Source organism: Leptonychotes weddellii, chromosome 16 (genome assembly GCF_054177405.1).
Source record: "Leptonychotes weddellii isolate Sample4059 chromosome 16, ASM5417740v2, whole genome shotgun sequence".
Taxonomy (NCBI): domain Eukaryota; kingdom Metazoa; phylum Chordata; class Mammalia; order Carnivora; family Phocidae; genus Leptonychotes; species Leptonychotes weddellii.
In genome coordinates this window covers 25,951,854-25,967,381 of record NC_138384.1, presented here as the reverse complement: position 1 = coordinate 25,967,381, position 15,528 = coordinate 25,951,854, and the positions used below count along the sequence as shown (strand labels likewise).

Below are 15,528 nucleotides of genomic sequence, written 5' to 3'. Positions count from 1 at the left end.
AAAAAAAAAAAAAAAAAAACCTTGGCATTGCATAGAACCGAGAGCCTGACGAATGATTGAATTTCTTAATTTTTATTCAATAGTTGACATTTTAAAGGCACATTTTCAGTGGAAGAGGGAGTATTTACCTGATGATTTTTTTTTTTTTGCCATTTCTACATGGAAGCCTCCTTATAGGCTGAGACAAAGGTCTTTGATTCATATCATTCCATCCCATGATTTTTCAATTTCTAACATTAAGCAATACAATTTATGTACTAAGTTGAAAATTATACTCAGTGATTTTAAAAAGCATGTGAAGTTGTACCACCTACATTTTTAAATTTCAAAATATCCCACATGATTTTGAAAAACACCTTTACCTTAATATAATCCACTGGATTCTGTAAACTGTAACAGAAGGAAAAAGAGCGTAGGTCTGTACTTACGCACGTATGCTCTGTACCTAAGAAAAGCAGACCTCCAAGAATATTCAAAATGTGTACATCATCTTAAAGGTCACATTTTAAATATCTTGAGTACTAGTTCATGTGTTTTTAAGAACTGATTTTTTTTTTAAGTTAGAGATTTCATCAGTAATATTACATAACTAACCCATACTGGAGCCTTAAAAAATATTCACGGATGCACCTGCAGGGCCCTGATATTTAACACGTCTATTGATCTTGAGGTGCTTTAAGAATTACTTCTTAAAAGTGTCTGTGTTTAATGCTAAGTGGGTTAAAGCAATTTAATTCCAAGCAAATTGGTAATACAATTATGTATGTGGGTAGAAATAGGCTCTTAATAAGAATATTCGAGTAAACAGAATACCTCTTCCCAGACTCCTCTGGAAAACTGAGAATTAACTGTATTTTAACAATAGTACTCCTTTGGATTTGTAAAGTTATCCTCAAAGACTCAAAGCCTTTTTCTGTTGGCTGCTGCCTAGTAGGTTCTGTTTTTATGTAAACATTTCTAAATTGTTTTGATGGCATTGATTATCTCTCATTTGCAGGGATGATATCAATTATAACACACCAAAGACAATATAGTCCTTATCCTTGGGAGTTTTCCATCTCAAAATGTATTCAGAACCACATCCTTAAATGTTGCCGGACTTTAAAGGTTGTAAAACATATCTGATTCAGTAGGGATAAAAATGTTGACTAAATCCGACTAGGAAAAGCCTCAGGGAACGGCTACCTGAGAATCAGACACAGGAACACCACCATTTGTTCCTTCTGGAATTTTAAATGGACCGTGTCTAAACATGTGGTCTGGCTTCCCACTGGTCCAAGAAGCCAGTGCTGTGTGGGGATGGCAAGGCGCTGGGACGCCGGGACATCATGGTGACCCCTAGCCTTCACTTCCATGCTTTTCTGATCCTGCTGACCACCAGGGAAGGGACGGGGCCCACCATCTCGGGTTTCAGCCAGGCTCAGTCACCCCTTCTCCTTGCAGTGACCCAATACAAATCCATAGTTCCTACTCTGGGCTATCCTGGCCTCCAGATTAGGACAGATTATGGAGGGATTAGAGTCTCCAGAAAGCTGGGCTCCTCCTTTGAAATGTGGCCCTGAAATATTTCCAAGTCTAGATTTTTTTTTAAGTTTATAATTCTTCCTGAGAAGTTCAATAGGTTTTTAAAGAAAAGAAACACAGATTTGAAGGATAATTTTTACCATGGAATTTATTTGAAATTAAAAAACTAAAGAAGTGTGTTTTGTTGTATACTTTGTAATTGTCTGCTTTTGAATTTATTTTATTAAGCTACTTTAATTTGAATGATTTAGAGTCCAATTACCTGAATTTTCATTGGAGTTAGTGGTAATAGCAAGTTTTGTGACCTCAAGTAAAGCTTATGTCTCATTATTTTATTTAAAATCAATTAACATAGGGGCGCCTGGGTGGCTCAGTCGTTAAGCGTCTGCCTTCGGCTCAGGTCATGATCCCAGGGTCCTGGGATCGAGCCCTGCATCGGGCTCCCTGCTCAGCAGGAAGTCTACTCCTTCCTTTCTCACTCCCCCTGCTGTGTTCCCTCTCTCGCTGTCTCTCTCTCTCTAATAAATAAATAAAATCTTAAAAAAATAAAATAAAATAAATTAACATATAGTGTATTATTAGTTTCAAAAGTAGCGTTTAGTCATCAGTTACATATAACACTCTATGCTCATTACATCACATGCCCTCCTTAATGCTCATCACCCAATTACCCCATACCCCTCCCCACACCCCCTCCGGCAGCCCTCAGTTTGTTCCCTATAGTTAAGAGTCTCTTATGGTTTGTCTCCCTCTCTGATTTCATCTTGTTCTATTTTTCTCTACCTTCCCCCGTGTTCATCTGTTTTGTTTCTTAAATTCCACATATATGTATATACATACACACCACATCTTCCTTATCCATTAATCTGCCAATGGACATCTGGGGTCTTCCCACAGTTAGGCTATTGTGGACATTGCTGCTACAAACATTGGGGTGCAAGTGCCCCTTCAGATCACTATGTTTGTATCCTTCGGATTAATACCTAGCAGTGCAATTGCTGGGTCATAGGGTTCTCATTTTTTTTTATTAGTCAAAATGAATTAGTTGTATGGATTATTTCTAAGATTCCTTACAGTTCGAAGTTTTATTATTCTGAATTTGGAACCTTAACAATGTGTTATTTTATTGATCCAATAATAAAATACCTGAGAATAATTTCCATGCTGCTTTTCTCCCCTTCACATTACTAAGATGAAAACTTACATAAAATTTCTCATGTGATTATCAAGGGTCTGCTTCTTTTTGTCAGCCAAAACCATTCAGAGATAAGACTGTTAATGAATATTAGAGGTCCAGAATATTACCTTGTTTTGTGAATAGTGGTAACATGAAGGGTCCTTTACATTTATCTTTCTCCATCTGCAAAATGAGTTATGATGCTTGACCTCTGTTATACATAGAGTTCAGTGGTATAGATAAAAATTGGATGCCTCACAATAAAGAGACAACATAAATTCAAAAGAGTATTTCCAGTCATACAATCTATGATTATACCTTCATTGTCCATTGACCATTCTTCTATCTCTTCTTCAGACCTTCCATTCAAGACTTCTGTGTTGCTTCATAGAGCAAGCCAATTGAAGAACAAATGTACCTATAGTGAGCAATAGGTCTATGGTTCAGTAAGCTGCTCAGCCTCTAAGGCTAACGAACAACGGCCCTCTATGGTGTGTAAGGAAATGAATGATGGTGACACAAGAAGGAAATGATGTCACTTAGAACTCCACCATCTCTGGGGCGCCTGGGTGGCTCAGTCAGTTAAGCGGCTACCTTCAGCTCAGGTCATGATCCCACAGTCCTGGGATCGAGTCCCGCATCGGGCTCCTTGCTCAGCAGGGAGCCTGCTTCTCCCCTGCCTGCCATTCCCCCTGCTTGTGCTCGCTCTCTGTCTCTCTCTCTCTCACTTTCTCTGTGTCAAATAAATAAATAAAATCTTTAAAAAAAAAAAAAAAAGAACTCCACCATCTCTGAAATTTCCGGGGTGATGAAAATGTTGTAGCTATTGATTGTGGTGGTGGTTACCCTGGCAGATACATTTGTCAAAAGACATTAACTGTACACTTAAAATGGGTGCTTTTCATTGGATGTGAATGATACTTTTTTTTTTAAAAAGATCAGCTTTTTTTCCAAAAAAGTGCTTCAAGAAAAGGCAGAGGGGCGCCTGGGTGGCTCAGTGGGTTAAGCATCTGACTCTTGCGGCTCAAGAGATATAGACCCTCAGTCACAGTTAAAGATTACACTCTTCTTGACACCAAACATCATTTGTTCATCTGTCAAGTACTGCGCTAGCTTTGTTGTTCCTAGTTCACACTTTACCTGGGATTTCATCACTTGAAGATTTGGCTGCCAAAATGCTTCTAACACCTGGGATATTATCATCATAGGGCTTGTTTGCAGTTCTCTTTCCTTCTCCCCACTTCATCCCTCCGGCTTCTGTCTAGGTGAGTAGTTCATGTGTAGGAAACCCTACATTCAGTCAGCCTGGCTTAGAATTATCAATGCCTTCTTTTCTGCTGCCATCATGAAATACCTCCTGAGGTATATAGATACTCATATCATACTAGTTAGACGCTTAGGAGTTCAGGATCTCCTGGGGCCTCCCGTCATCTAACCTGACACAGCTCAGGTTCACTCCCTGGCTCCTGGTGTGTTACAGAGAAAACCTGCAAAGAAGGAAGAATCTATCTGTGCCACTGCCTCAGTTTGCCCTATCCCCTCCCTTCCACTGTCTGCATGTAGGGGGTTGCTTAGTGACCCTGGTCCCCCTTTAGTGACCTGTTGGTGTTGTCCATCATGGCGGGGCCACCACCAAGATTCTAGATCCTGCCTCGTAGAGAGGCTTCCCCCGGGGCTGAGCTCAAGAACCCATGCTGGGTGCCACGGAGCCACTAAATGGCCTCAGTGATTCAATGTTTATATTCATTATTAAACGGAAACATATTTTTCTTCCTTCTGAATTGGGAATGGGTGGACCCCTTGCTTGCTGTTCCCTCTCAGTGCAAAGTTTTTTCCAAACAGGCTCAATGTGTGATGACACCGAGCTGTGTGACCTGCCTGGATTTCACCTTTGGGGCTGTGATTAATAGTAATTCAACTAGTGGGCCTGCTCATTGATCTCTCCCCTCCTGTCGCAGAACCATGATGGTAGTATCGACTTCCGCGAGTATGTGATCGGCCTGGCCGTCTTGTGCAACCCTGCCAACACAGAGGACATCATCCAGGTGGCATTTAAGGTACTGTCGGCCCCGCTGAAAGCCTCTTGGCCTGCCTCATGAACAAGTGTTGACTCGAAGCATATTATTTGAAAATCAGTGAAATCTGTCACATGAGTTTATAGATCTGCCGCGACGTGTACGCGGGGGTAATGTGATTAAGACAACTGCCCCCGATGGGGCGCCTGGGTGGCTCAGTCGGTCAAGCGACTGCCTTCGGCTCAGGTCATGATCCTGGAGTCCCTGGATCGAGTCCCACATCGGGCTCCCTGCTCGGCGGGGAGTCTGCTTCTCCCTCTGACCCTCCCCCGTCTCATGTGCTCTCTCTCTCTCTCTCATTCTCTCTCTCAAATAAATAAATAAAATCTTTAAAAAAAAAAAAAGAAAGAAAGAAAAATTAGAAAGATTATTAAATAAGATAATAGACAATAGTAGGCCATGACAAGAGAGCTGGCAGATATCAGGAAAGATTAGAAACAAAAGGGGGGAAAAAAAGGCACTGGAAATAGAGCTAACTTAGAAAGATCATGAATGCATAGATAGCACAGACAATCTCATAAAGAAAATAGAAAATGGAAATAAGAAAAATGAAAATTACTGATGGGGGCGCCTGGGTGGCTCAGTTGGTTAAGCGACTGCCTTCGGCTCAGGTCATGATCCTGGAGTCCCGGGATCGAGTCCCACATCGGGCTCCCTGCTCGGCGGGGAGTCTGCTTCTCCCTCTGACCCTCCCCCCTCTCATGTTCTCTCTCTCTCATTCTCTCTGTCTCAAATAAATAAATAAAATCTTTAAAAAAAAATAAAAAAAAATAAAAAAAAAAAGACAGCTGCCCCCAAGAATAAAGAAAACACCAGCATCCAGTTAAGCACAGGGGAAGTCTTTGGGAGCAGCCCCGTTAACAGCATCAAGACTGAAGAGAAGGTGATTTCACAAATTAGCTATAAAAATGATTTCTTTACAGCATCTCCATTTTGAAGCCCCAAAGTGCAGTTCATAAATAAACACCACCTGTCACCAGTCATTCTAATTCACCATCTGGAAAGTTCCCATCTATCCCGATTTTCTCACTCCCAAGTGCCAGAGGTATTTTAAGTGCTCTTTTCCGGATGGAATTTATGTTGTTGTGGTGGGGTCAGGTGAGCATCACGATACACGTCCCAAGTCCCCACCCTGCGTGTTTTCCTGTAGTATCACGTATATTTCCACAGCGACATTGAGGAAGGAGGTGTGCCGATGAATAACACCCCATCCCCAGCCGGACTTGGTGGAGGTCTGAGCTGTGAGGACTCAGACTCCATTTATCACGTCCATGCCCAAGAAGAGGGGGAAGAATACACTCCCAGAGTGTGTTTTTCGTTTTTCTGAGATAAAAGCTGCTTCATCTAATTAGTATTTAAGGAGGGTGTTCACTTCCAGTTCTAAGGTGGTGTAGTCTGCTCTCAAGTGAAACAAAAACTTGATTTCCCTGCTTGTCCTTGTACTGAGCTATATATACTGACTCATCCCAGCTTGGCGGTCTCTCTGCTTCCGTCTGCCATGACAACCGAGGATCTTCTCTCTTCCTGTTTCCTACTCTCCTCTTTTCCTGGTTTCTGAGAAGAATATCCCACTGTGATTCCAACAGGTTTTCTTTCCCCTCTATCATCTAGAAAGACGCTCTTTCTCCAAGAGTCCTTTCTCACGTTTTATAGGCCACCAGGGCAAGCCTCAGGAATGTTCATGTGTTCTGTCATTGACAGAGAAGTCCCCAAGCTTTCTTTTTTATTTCAGATTGGTTTAAACTGAGTTAACTGCAAGGCCTGTAGGGAACCTAAGTGGTTGATGCTTAGCAGATGGTCATAAGGCAAGGGCCAGAACTTTTTCCAAGTTTAAAACATTTGGCTTTTACAGACTTATTCATCATAAAACCTAAAATTATACACATAGCTAACTTATTCCAATCCAGATATTTCTGTTTCTGTTTTGGGATTGTATACGTAATTATAAGTTGAGCTGAGCAAACGGTCAGTTTGGGTTTACTGATGAAAGACCTGACAGAAAATTTGGCCCTTGATCGCAGTAATTATTGTTTTTAAAGACGTCGTGAGATTTTTCCCTAGCCTAGACCTTGGTTTGGTGTGGGGGAGGGAAGCAAGGAGGACCTAAAACTATACTTAGCTCTTTTTCCAGTAAGACAAGGGTCATGCTTTACATTGCTTATTTTTTCCACATTCTTTTTCAGGGGTGTTTGGTGTTTTTGAAAATATTTTGGCACACTTGTATTTTTCATGTAGTCGTGTCCTTTTATATGCACAGGACCCTGTCAATTCCTTTTATCTGGGAAGCACTTCACAGTGAACTCCCCATCCTTGAGCTCATTTCGTCCTCACAGAGAACTGTGGAGGTAGAGGATTAGCCAGAGTTCTTCAGCCATGCAAGAAATTTGCCGCAACCCCGGGGAGGGGGCTCCAGGGTAGACTCAGAGGCAGCGAGTCCACGGGCCCCCGCTGCAGAGACTGCTCTGCAGTGAGTGTGAGCCCCTCCACCTCTGCCCTCAGTCACACTCCAGGAAGGGTCCAGAGCCTTGAGCCACGTGCTTGCTGGAAAGACAGGACGTTTGGGCTGAGACTCCCACCGTATTCCATGCAATGGACGGATATCATTCCCCCAAGGGAAACTGGGCTGTTGAGCTTCCTACCAGAGCCCAGAGCATGGGATTTACCTCAGGTCTGGGAACTCTGTAGCTGAGAGACTATTGGGAGTGATGAGTAATGGAGGGAAAGTGAGCGTTTCCGTGAGGGGCACAGTCTGGGGTAGTCATGACGAGGCCAGATGGAGAGAAAGTAGAAGCACCCACTATGGACACGGGAAGGGAATTTCCACAGAATTGAGAGCCACCAGAGCACCAAACGTGACAGACGGATTGCCGAGGATCGTGTCAGAATGGAAGGCCTCGCAAGAAAGCTTAGCGCCTGTGAGGAGCGGGGTGGGGTGGGATCTCCCGGCAGTTACTGTTGGAAGTCCAGGGCCCATAGAGAGCCCTGGACTGCAGTTTGTGCAAACAACTCCTAAGTCACTTTTCACTCTGGGGCTGTCTTCTCCCTCACTTGGGGGCTGAGGGACAGAAAATGGGCAAGTGCCTGCTTTTTCACCTGGGGCAGCGAATCAACAACGTCAAGTGCTAGTGTTTTCTCCAACCGTGATGAACAGCGAAAATGCTAGTCAGTTTGTGCTTGTGGTTCTTCTCGTGATGATCACACCTTCTCTAATGCTTCTGGTTTTCTGGTTTTGGTCGTGTGTTCGGTCAGAAGTAGAGGCCTTGGCGGCAGGCGCTCTAGACGTGGCCTGCCTGGATTTGGATGCTGACTGTACCACCAGCCAGTTGTGTGACCTTGGGAAAGGGCCCTAACAGTCTCGTGCCTCAGCTTTCGCATCGAAGGCACCTCCCCGGCGTAAGACTGTTGTGAGGGTGTAATCGGTTAATACAAGGAAAGTGACTTGAACACTTTTGGTCGGGGCCTGCAGGGAATCAGTGCTTGCATCATTTAAAAACATTAGTGCCGGGGCGCCTGGGTGGCTCAGTCGTTGAGCGTCTGCCTTCGGCTCAGGTCATGATCCCAGGGTCGTGGGATCGAGCCCCGCATCGGGCTCCCTGCTCCGCGGGAAGCCTGCTTCTCCCTCTTCCATTCCCCCCTGCTTGTGTTCCCTCTCTCGCTGTCTCTCTCTCTCTGTCAAAATAAATAAATAAAATCTTTAAAAAATAAAAAAATAAAAATAAAAATAAAATAAAATAAAATAAAAACATTAGTGCCCAGGAGAAGATTTTGAATTGGGGATATTAATTATCTAACAACTATCACTGTTTTGCTGCTTGACTTTCAATCCGTCCCACCTACCGCCTTTTCCTTTCGGCCTATAAACATGTTCAGACTCTCCCTTCCTAAAGACAGCCTCCTTTTGTGCTTGGCCGATGCCCCATTTCCCTCCTTCCTGTTATTCCAGGAGCCCATGCTGGTTGTCTCCACCGCTCACCTCTTCGTTCCTGGCTTTCCATGACCACCTGGGAAGTGGCTCCCTGAAGCCGTGTTTCCCAAAGGCATCCGGATCTCCTAACTGCCAAACCCAGCCACCCTCTTTGCTTCTCGCCTGGCCTCGCTCTGGTGTTTTACTCAGTGGGCTGCTACCACCCTCAGAGTGTCTCCCTCTTTCCAGAAAGCCCTCCTGAGCTCCCAGTGGCACGCTCCTCATTTCCGGTTCTCTCTGAGGACTTCTGAGTCCTTTTTTTGCCAGCTCCTCTTCCCTGCATGCACTTGAACTCTTGCTGCTCCCCGGGCTTTGCATCACTTTGTGCATTCTCTGCAGATAAGCCCCAACCCCCCCAGAGTTGGCGGTTCTTACCAGAAGTCATGGCTCGAGCCTCGACCAGTCTCCTGAGCTGAGGTGCTGCGTCTCGTAACTCCCCCGGCACCTCTGACTCATGTCTAACCTCTCCAGGTCCAGCTTTTGATCTCCCCCTCTGGGGAATGGACCCCACTTTCCCCCAGGTGTCCAAGCTAGAGCACCTCAGCCCACTCTTCCGTCCTTCTTGCCATCCCCACAGGGCCCTGCCTTCGCTTCCTCGTAAATTCTGCCCCTTCCTGTCCTTCTTGCTTCTCCACCCCACACTCTTCATTGCTTTTCCCGCCTCTAGACTTTCCAACCTTCTGACTCTGATCCACCTCCACACTCCCAATTCCCGTATGATCACACCACATCCCCCGCTGTCATAACCCCACAGGGTGAGGTGAGGCGTCCTACAGCCTTCATGGCGTGATTCCTGCTTGTTCGTCCGTCACCTGGTCTGAGCCCCCAGCAAACACTACCAGTCCTCGTCTGTCCCAGGAGTATCCCTTTGTGTTCTAAGACCCAACTCAACCTGTCAAACGGGTAAAGCTTTCCCTGACCTCTCCCATAGGATTCATCTTGCTCTCCACAGGGCTCCCACGCCCTTTGGTCTTACTCTTGTTGTAGCCCGTGCTTTCCTTCTGTCTCGTCCCACGACCAAGCCAGGTGTCGCGAGGGCAGCAGAGACCATTCTTCCTTCAGATACATCTCCCTCACCCCGGCCCAATAGTTGTGTGAATTACTAGAGTTTATTTTCCGAGATTATTCCGTACCACTGTTGCCCTGCTGGCACTCAACCTTATATTTTATTTTCTCTTCCCTTCAGCTCTTTGATCTTGATGAGGATGGCTACATAACAGAGGAAGAGTTTACCACCATTTTGCAGGCCGCCCTTGGGGTGCCCGACCTGGATGTTTCTGGTCTCTTCAAGGAGATAGCCCAGGGGGATTCTGTTTCCTATGGTGAGTAGGCAGTTTGGTTTCTGCTTTAGTTGACCAGGAGGGCAACCCGACTACAGATGGACCGTCAGGCAGGAGTGTGGTTTCCCTCCACTAATTGTATTAACAATAGAAATAACAGGAATGATGATGATGACAGGAATAATAGCAGTAGTGGGATAAGAGAGACTAATTACTGAGGACATATATGCTAAGTACTCTTCTAAGCATTTTTAAATAAATCTTTACAGCAAGCCTATTTCATCAGCACTCTTAATATTATTTTATTGAATTTATGGGATTTAACTTACCTGAGGTCATCAGCTAGAGAATGTCAGAGCCAGGACTCAAAAACCAAGAGAGTCTGGTTTTGGAGCCTGGACCTCTGCCCTCCGCACTTTATCTCTCATCTGCTGCCCTTCCTGGAAGGGTCTTTTCCTTTCTGCTGTCACTTTGGCCAAGCAAAACTGAGCAAGTTAACTAAAGTGGTTGTAACTCTGCTAGAGGGATACAGACTGGGGTTCCAACAGTAACTACAGTAGCTAAACCATCTGTCATCACGTTTGCTGTTAGCAGCTTAGGAAAGCTTTCATGTGGGCTCATTTTCTCCTGTCCCTTGGATAGCACCCCTGTGAGGTCAGGACCATCGTGGCGGAAGAAGACCCCACGGTCAAATGGCAGGTCTATCCATCAGGGACCAAGCTTTCTCCAGATGGCCTGAGTCCACACATCAAAACAAGTCCCACATCAGTTTCCTTGTATTTCCTAGTACAGTCGTTGAGAAAAATCACACCTGAGTGGAGAGGCCTAGGTAACGGTTTCCCTGTCTTAGCTTTGATGTGGTCATTCACGTCAGGTTGGCTTCTCTCCCCCCAGCCTTTTCCCCCTTGCAGGCTGCAGGGGGATTCCTCTGGAATGCCTCTTTCCTCATGGTGTTTAGAGAGTTTCAGCTGTTAACTTTCATGGGATAGGAGAATTAGATCACATACTTCTCTTACTCTCTGTTTTTAATTACTATCATTCTGCCTGCCCTTTATTCTATTTTAGGTAATTAAATGCCTAGGGCACTTACTTTATTGAGTTCATGGAAGGAAGGAAGGAAAGAAGGAAGGAAGGAAGGAAGGGAGGAAGGAAGGAAGGGAGAGAGGGAGGGAGGGAGGGAGGGAGGGAAAATGGCAAGTACATACTGAGATAAAATATATGAGTCATAAACCCCATGTGTACTAAGTCTCTGAACATTTTCCTTTCACAAGTAAGACTCTTTATTGCTCTGAGCTGCCAAATTTGGAATAATTATGTGGAGTAACTATTTCAGTGGAAATTATACCACAAATGATTTGTTAGGCAGGCATAACTTTACCTGTCCATTTAAACAAATTTTTAGGGAAATCTGCTTTGTTTTTTGGAGTTCAATCTTTTTATTTTTAGAATATACAAGATATCTCCCTTTCCCTGATACTATGCTAGTTTCCTTTTTTGCAGGAATGTTGGGAGGTATTTAAGTATGATTTTATAAAAGAATAAATATTGAAATGTATCATAATGTGACCATCTAAATTGTTTTCCTTCTCAGTTTTCCATTTAGCCAAATTAACTGATTTCCACAATTCCACAGATTAGGCAGTTCACAGAACTTCTTCTAGAAATGAGTTACCTTTTTTTTTTTTTTTTGGAAATGAATTACTTCTTAATGGTACTGACATCCCCAAAAAAGACAGAAACCTCGATCTTTTGAACAGATCACAAGTCTTGAAAGACAGACCTTGGTTTCAGCAGATCAACTCTCATGTCTACTTTCCATAAAAGTCACTTAAGTCCTCTGTGCCTCCATCCCTGAGACAGACTCATGCAGATGAACCTTTATTTTGGATGTTAAGAAAAAATACCTAAAGACCATGTTAATAGCTTGCCTGATTTGGAAACATAAAATGGTCAATTGATGCAAAATAATGTTGCAGTTGCAAAGAATGATTTGGGCTCGGTCCAGTGGCTTCCTCGTCCCTGACACCTGTTTCTGCCTTCAAGAGTTGTTAGTCTAACGTAGACTCTGGGTTATCAGAGGATTTAAAAAAAACAAATAGAGAACATGGGGCTAAAAATCCTTTTCTTATAGAGCCAGATAGGTTGCAGATTCAAAGTCTAGGCTCCTTTTGCTATGTAAGTGCAACAAAGTTTTCTCCATCCGAACAGAAGAGGAGAGAGGGATTTCAGAGTGGAGGAGCAGTACATTTCAGAAACTCCGGGTTATCGGAGGCCTGGCGTCCAAACTCTGCTGGTTAACTCAGTTAGCCTTCTGTATCTTTACCTCAGTTCCTAAATCCGAAACACCCAAGATAGAAAGAGGCCCACTACTCCGAAGTCTTGGGACATGATTATGATATATGGTACCCTCTACTTGCCTTTATTGGTCATAAGTCGGGGCTCAGCTTTTCAAGACTGTGTGTTTGTATACCAGAATTAAGGGTTGAAATCGTTTTTAAAAAAACAGTAATAGAAAGTCATGGGCAATAGCATTTTTAAAACATTTTGTAGTATAAAAACTAACAGCAATACAGAAAACTGAATGAAACAAACGTAGAGCGTAACAAGGTTTCCTAAAGTGAGCGGTGGTGTTACGACTGCTCAGGCCAAGAAATAGAGCTTTTCAAGAACTCTGGAAACCCCTGTGCGCCCTTTCCCAGTGACAGCCCCTTCCTCTCTCCTAAAGGCGGGGGCATGGCTGCCCTGACTCTAAAAGGAATACTCTACCTTGCTTTACTTTTTAGCATGTCACCACAAAATATTTAAATATTATGTGTGAGTTTTGCCTGAGTTTTTGAACTTCATATAATGGACTCCTACAGTATACGTTGTTTTGTATCTGGCTGTTTTCATTCAACATTATGGCTTTAAGATTCGTCCACAGTGTTACAACACAGCTGTTCCTTCATCTTCATTGCTATGGAGCCGTTATGTCCCACCAAAATGCTGCAAGTCTCCATTTCTGCTGTTGACACACACCTGAGTGGTTTCCATTTCTCACCTGTCATAAGTAATGTGGCTGTGAACATTCTCAGGCATGTCCCCCAGAACACAGCAGGCCCACGTGTCTCCAGGTTATACACTTAAGAATAGAATTAACGGGTCACGGAGTATGTGAATCCTCAGCTTTACTTGATAATGGAAAATCCATCTTGCAAAGTGGCTGGACAATTTCTAAGAGTGGAGTAAGAGGCTTTGGCAATAATTGTATTATTAAAGTCACATAGGAATCTGTATCATGCCAAAAGAAGATTCGCCTCCATTTACTGGATTTTGTTTGTTTGTTTTTTCCCCCTTTTAGAGGAATTTAAAAGTTTTGCCCTAAAGCATCCAGAATATGCTAAAATATTTACGACCTACCTAGACTTCCAGACGTGCCATGTGTTCTCATTACCAAATGAAGTCCAGCCAGCTCCCCTGGTCGCCAGTAACAAAGTCAGCCCTGAAAATCATGACGAGAGTACCTCAGACAAAAAAGATGACTGAAAGCAAATATTCGCAATAAGGGAAGGCTTTTACCTGAAATTGCAAAAGGATTTGTTGATAGTTGTTTTCAAAATGATTTCTGAGTAATGATGATGTTTAAAATGGAGAGCTTTTTTTAAAATAAAAATAATAGATTTTCTTATTAAAATGCTTTTATCCACATATGTATATTATTAATATTCCCTTTCTTTGATGTTATATTGTGCTGTACTGATTAGTTTCCTGGTGATAAATATGTTTTTATGGATTTTCCAGTTTAATTTGCAAATGCAAATGAATGAAATGGTCTCACTTATTTACCAATGAGCATTAATCAATGCTGCAAAGAGTTTTAAAAAGTGCAAACATTTTTAATCTACTTCCCTCTAAAGACGTGAAGTAATAGTGTTATCTCGAATCCCTTCCCATTCGGGAAATAAGAACATTGCAGGATTTTATGCCTCTAACTTCACAGATGTATTATTTCATTTCTGGTTCAGTTTCTTGGATCACTGAATATGATGGATTGGAAGGGAGAGCTCCCATTAATTCGATGAGACTTCTTAGAGCTCATATTCTCTTTATTGCAGATTTCCTCTTACCCACCTGCTAAGGAAATTATATAGTTGTGCATGATCTACAGTTTAGAATTTTGTGTTAAAGAGCAAGGCTATGGCCAAAGGCTAAGTGGGAATTGCCTTATTGCAGGTAACCTTGACTGCCTGATGAGAACATGAATCACATGCCACAGAATCTAGTCTAAGTTGGATGGTTCAGAATGTAGGGCTTACCCACTAACTGGGTCAGATTCGCTCCATTTATTACAGAGTATTAGAATTAACGCATTTTACCATCCAAGTGGGAGTTTTATTTTGTTAAGCGTCCTCTCAGATTTTAGAGCTCGCCTGAGATATCTACAGGGAAAACACAAAAGGTTCCAAAGTATCGAAAGCTAGGGAATCCAAAAACAAAAACCTACTTATTTAGGGGAGGCAGCAACTTAACCCCCTGGCAACCCCCTAGCAATGACATCTATCCTTCAGGGGAGGCAATAATTTCCCCCAAGTGCCATTTTTATTGGATGTCACGCATCATACCTATTGTTAATGTCGCCCACGTTTGAAATTTTGAACAAAGAACCAATTTCTATAATATAATGTACAAAAAATAGCTGGTTCATTTCTGAATTCCGTCTTTGAATTTGATCTCTTTGTCTTGGCTGTGTTTCTGAATATATTGCCGATTTACCCCCAAACTCATTTTTTAAAGCCATTTGTGAAGGTGGGAAGTGTCACGAGAGGTGAGTCATCATTTCAAACTAGTTTTACACATTAGGCTGTGAGTGTTCTAATTTAATGAGTGAATTTGGAAATTGCGTACTAAAATGTGTTATCCGTCAGTGTATAGGATTGTTTGCTTTTTCTATGTCTTAAAGCTGAAAACAGTTGCTTAAGTAATTAGAAAAGTACCTCTCTATAATAGTGTCTGCATATGCAGCGGAATGGATGTACTACTCAGGTACCCTGATTGCTTTTTATCATAGAAAAGCTACGTATTACTACTATTAATTATGAAAAAGTAGCATTGTAAATTGGAAGTTTTCTATGAGGCTCTTGAAAACGATCCCCTTGTTTTCCCATTTTAAAATAGTATCTTATGCTCCTTAAGTCCACTTCTGCCAGTGCAATATTCCTATTTTATTATGTTACTTGAATAAACAAACTTGCCACATAAAATTCTTGGCAATTAAAAAATTCTGGTTTTGCCATTTTGTCTCAAAGGTAATATTACCTTTTTAATACCGTGGTTTGAGTGTGTTTGCATATTTATGACTGTGATTAATCATTCTTGTTTGCATTTAAGCTTTATGAAATGTCAGGCATGGTGTTACTCTAATGAAAAACTCAAATTTTAGCCAAAGTTGCAATAGTTAGTATTCTTAAGGCAGTTGACTTTCGGCTGGTGGGGCTGTGTGTGATAACACAGTCACGATCATCGGGATCC

General features: G+C 42.7%; 1 protein-coding gene across 1 annotated transcript in view; it reads left to right on the top strand.

Moving 5' to 3' along the window:
* The window catches only part of LPCAT2 (lysophosphatidylcholine acyltransferase 2), a 63,721-nt gene extending 49,902 nt beyond the window's left edge, over positions 1 to 13,819 (top strand). The window contains exons 12-14 of the mRNA XM_081807885.1: positions 4,660 to 4,758; positions 9,927 to 10,062; positions 13,361 to 13,819. Of these exons, the coding sequence (XP_081664011.1) occupies positions 4,660 to 4,758; positions 9,927 to 10,062; positions 13,361 to 13,545 (420 nt within the window). The 3' untranslated portion in view covers positions 13,546 to 13,819. The remainder of the gene's footprint in view (positions 1 to 4,659; positions 4,759 to 9,926; positions 10,063 to 13,360) is intronic.
* The last annotated feature ends 1,709 nt before the right edge of the window (positions 13,820 to 15,528 follow it).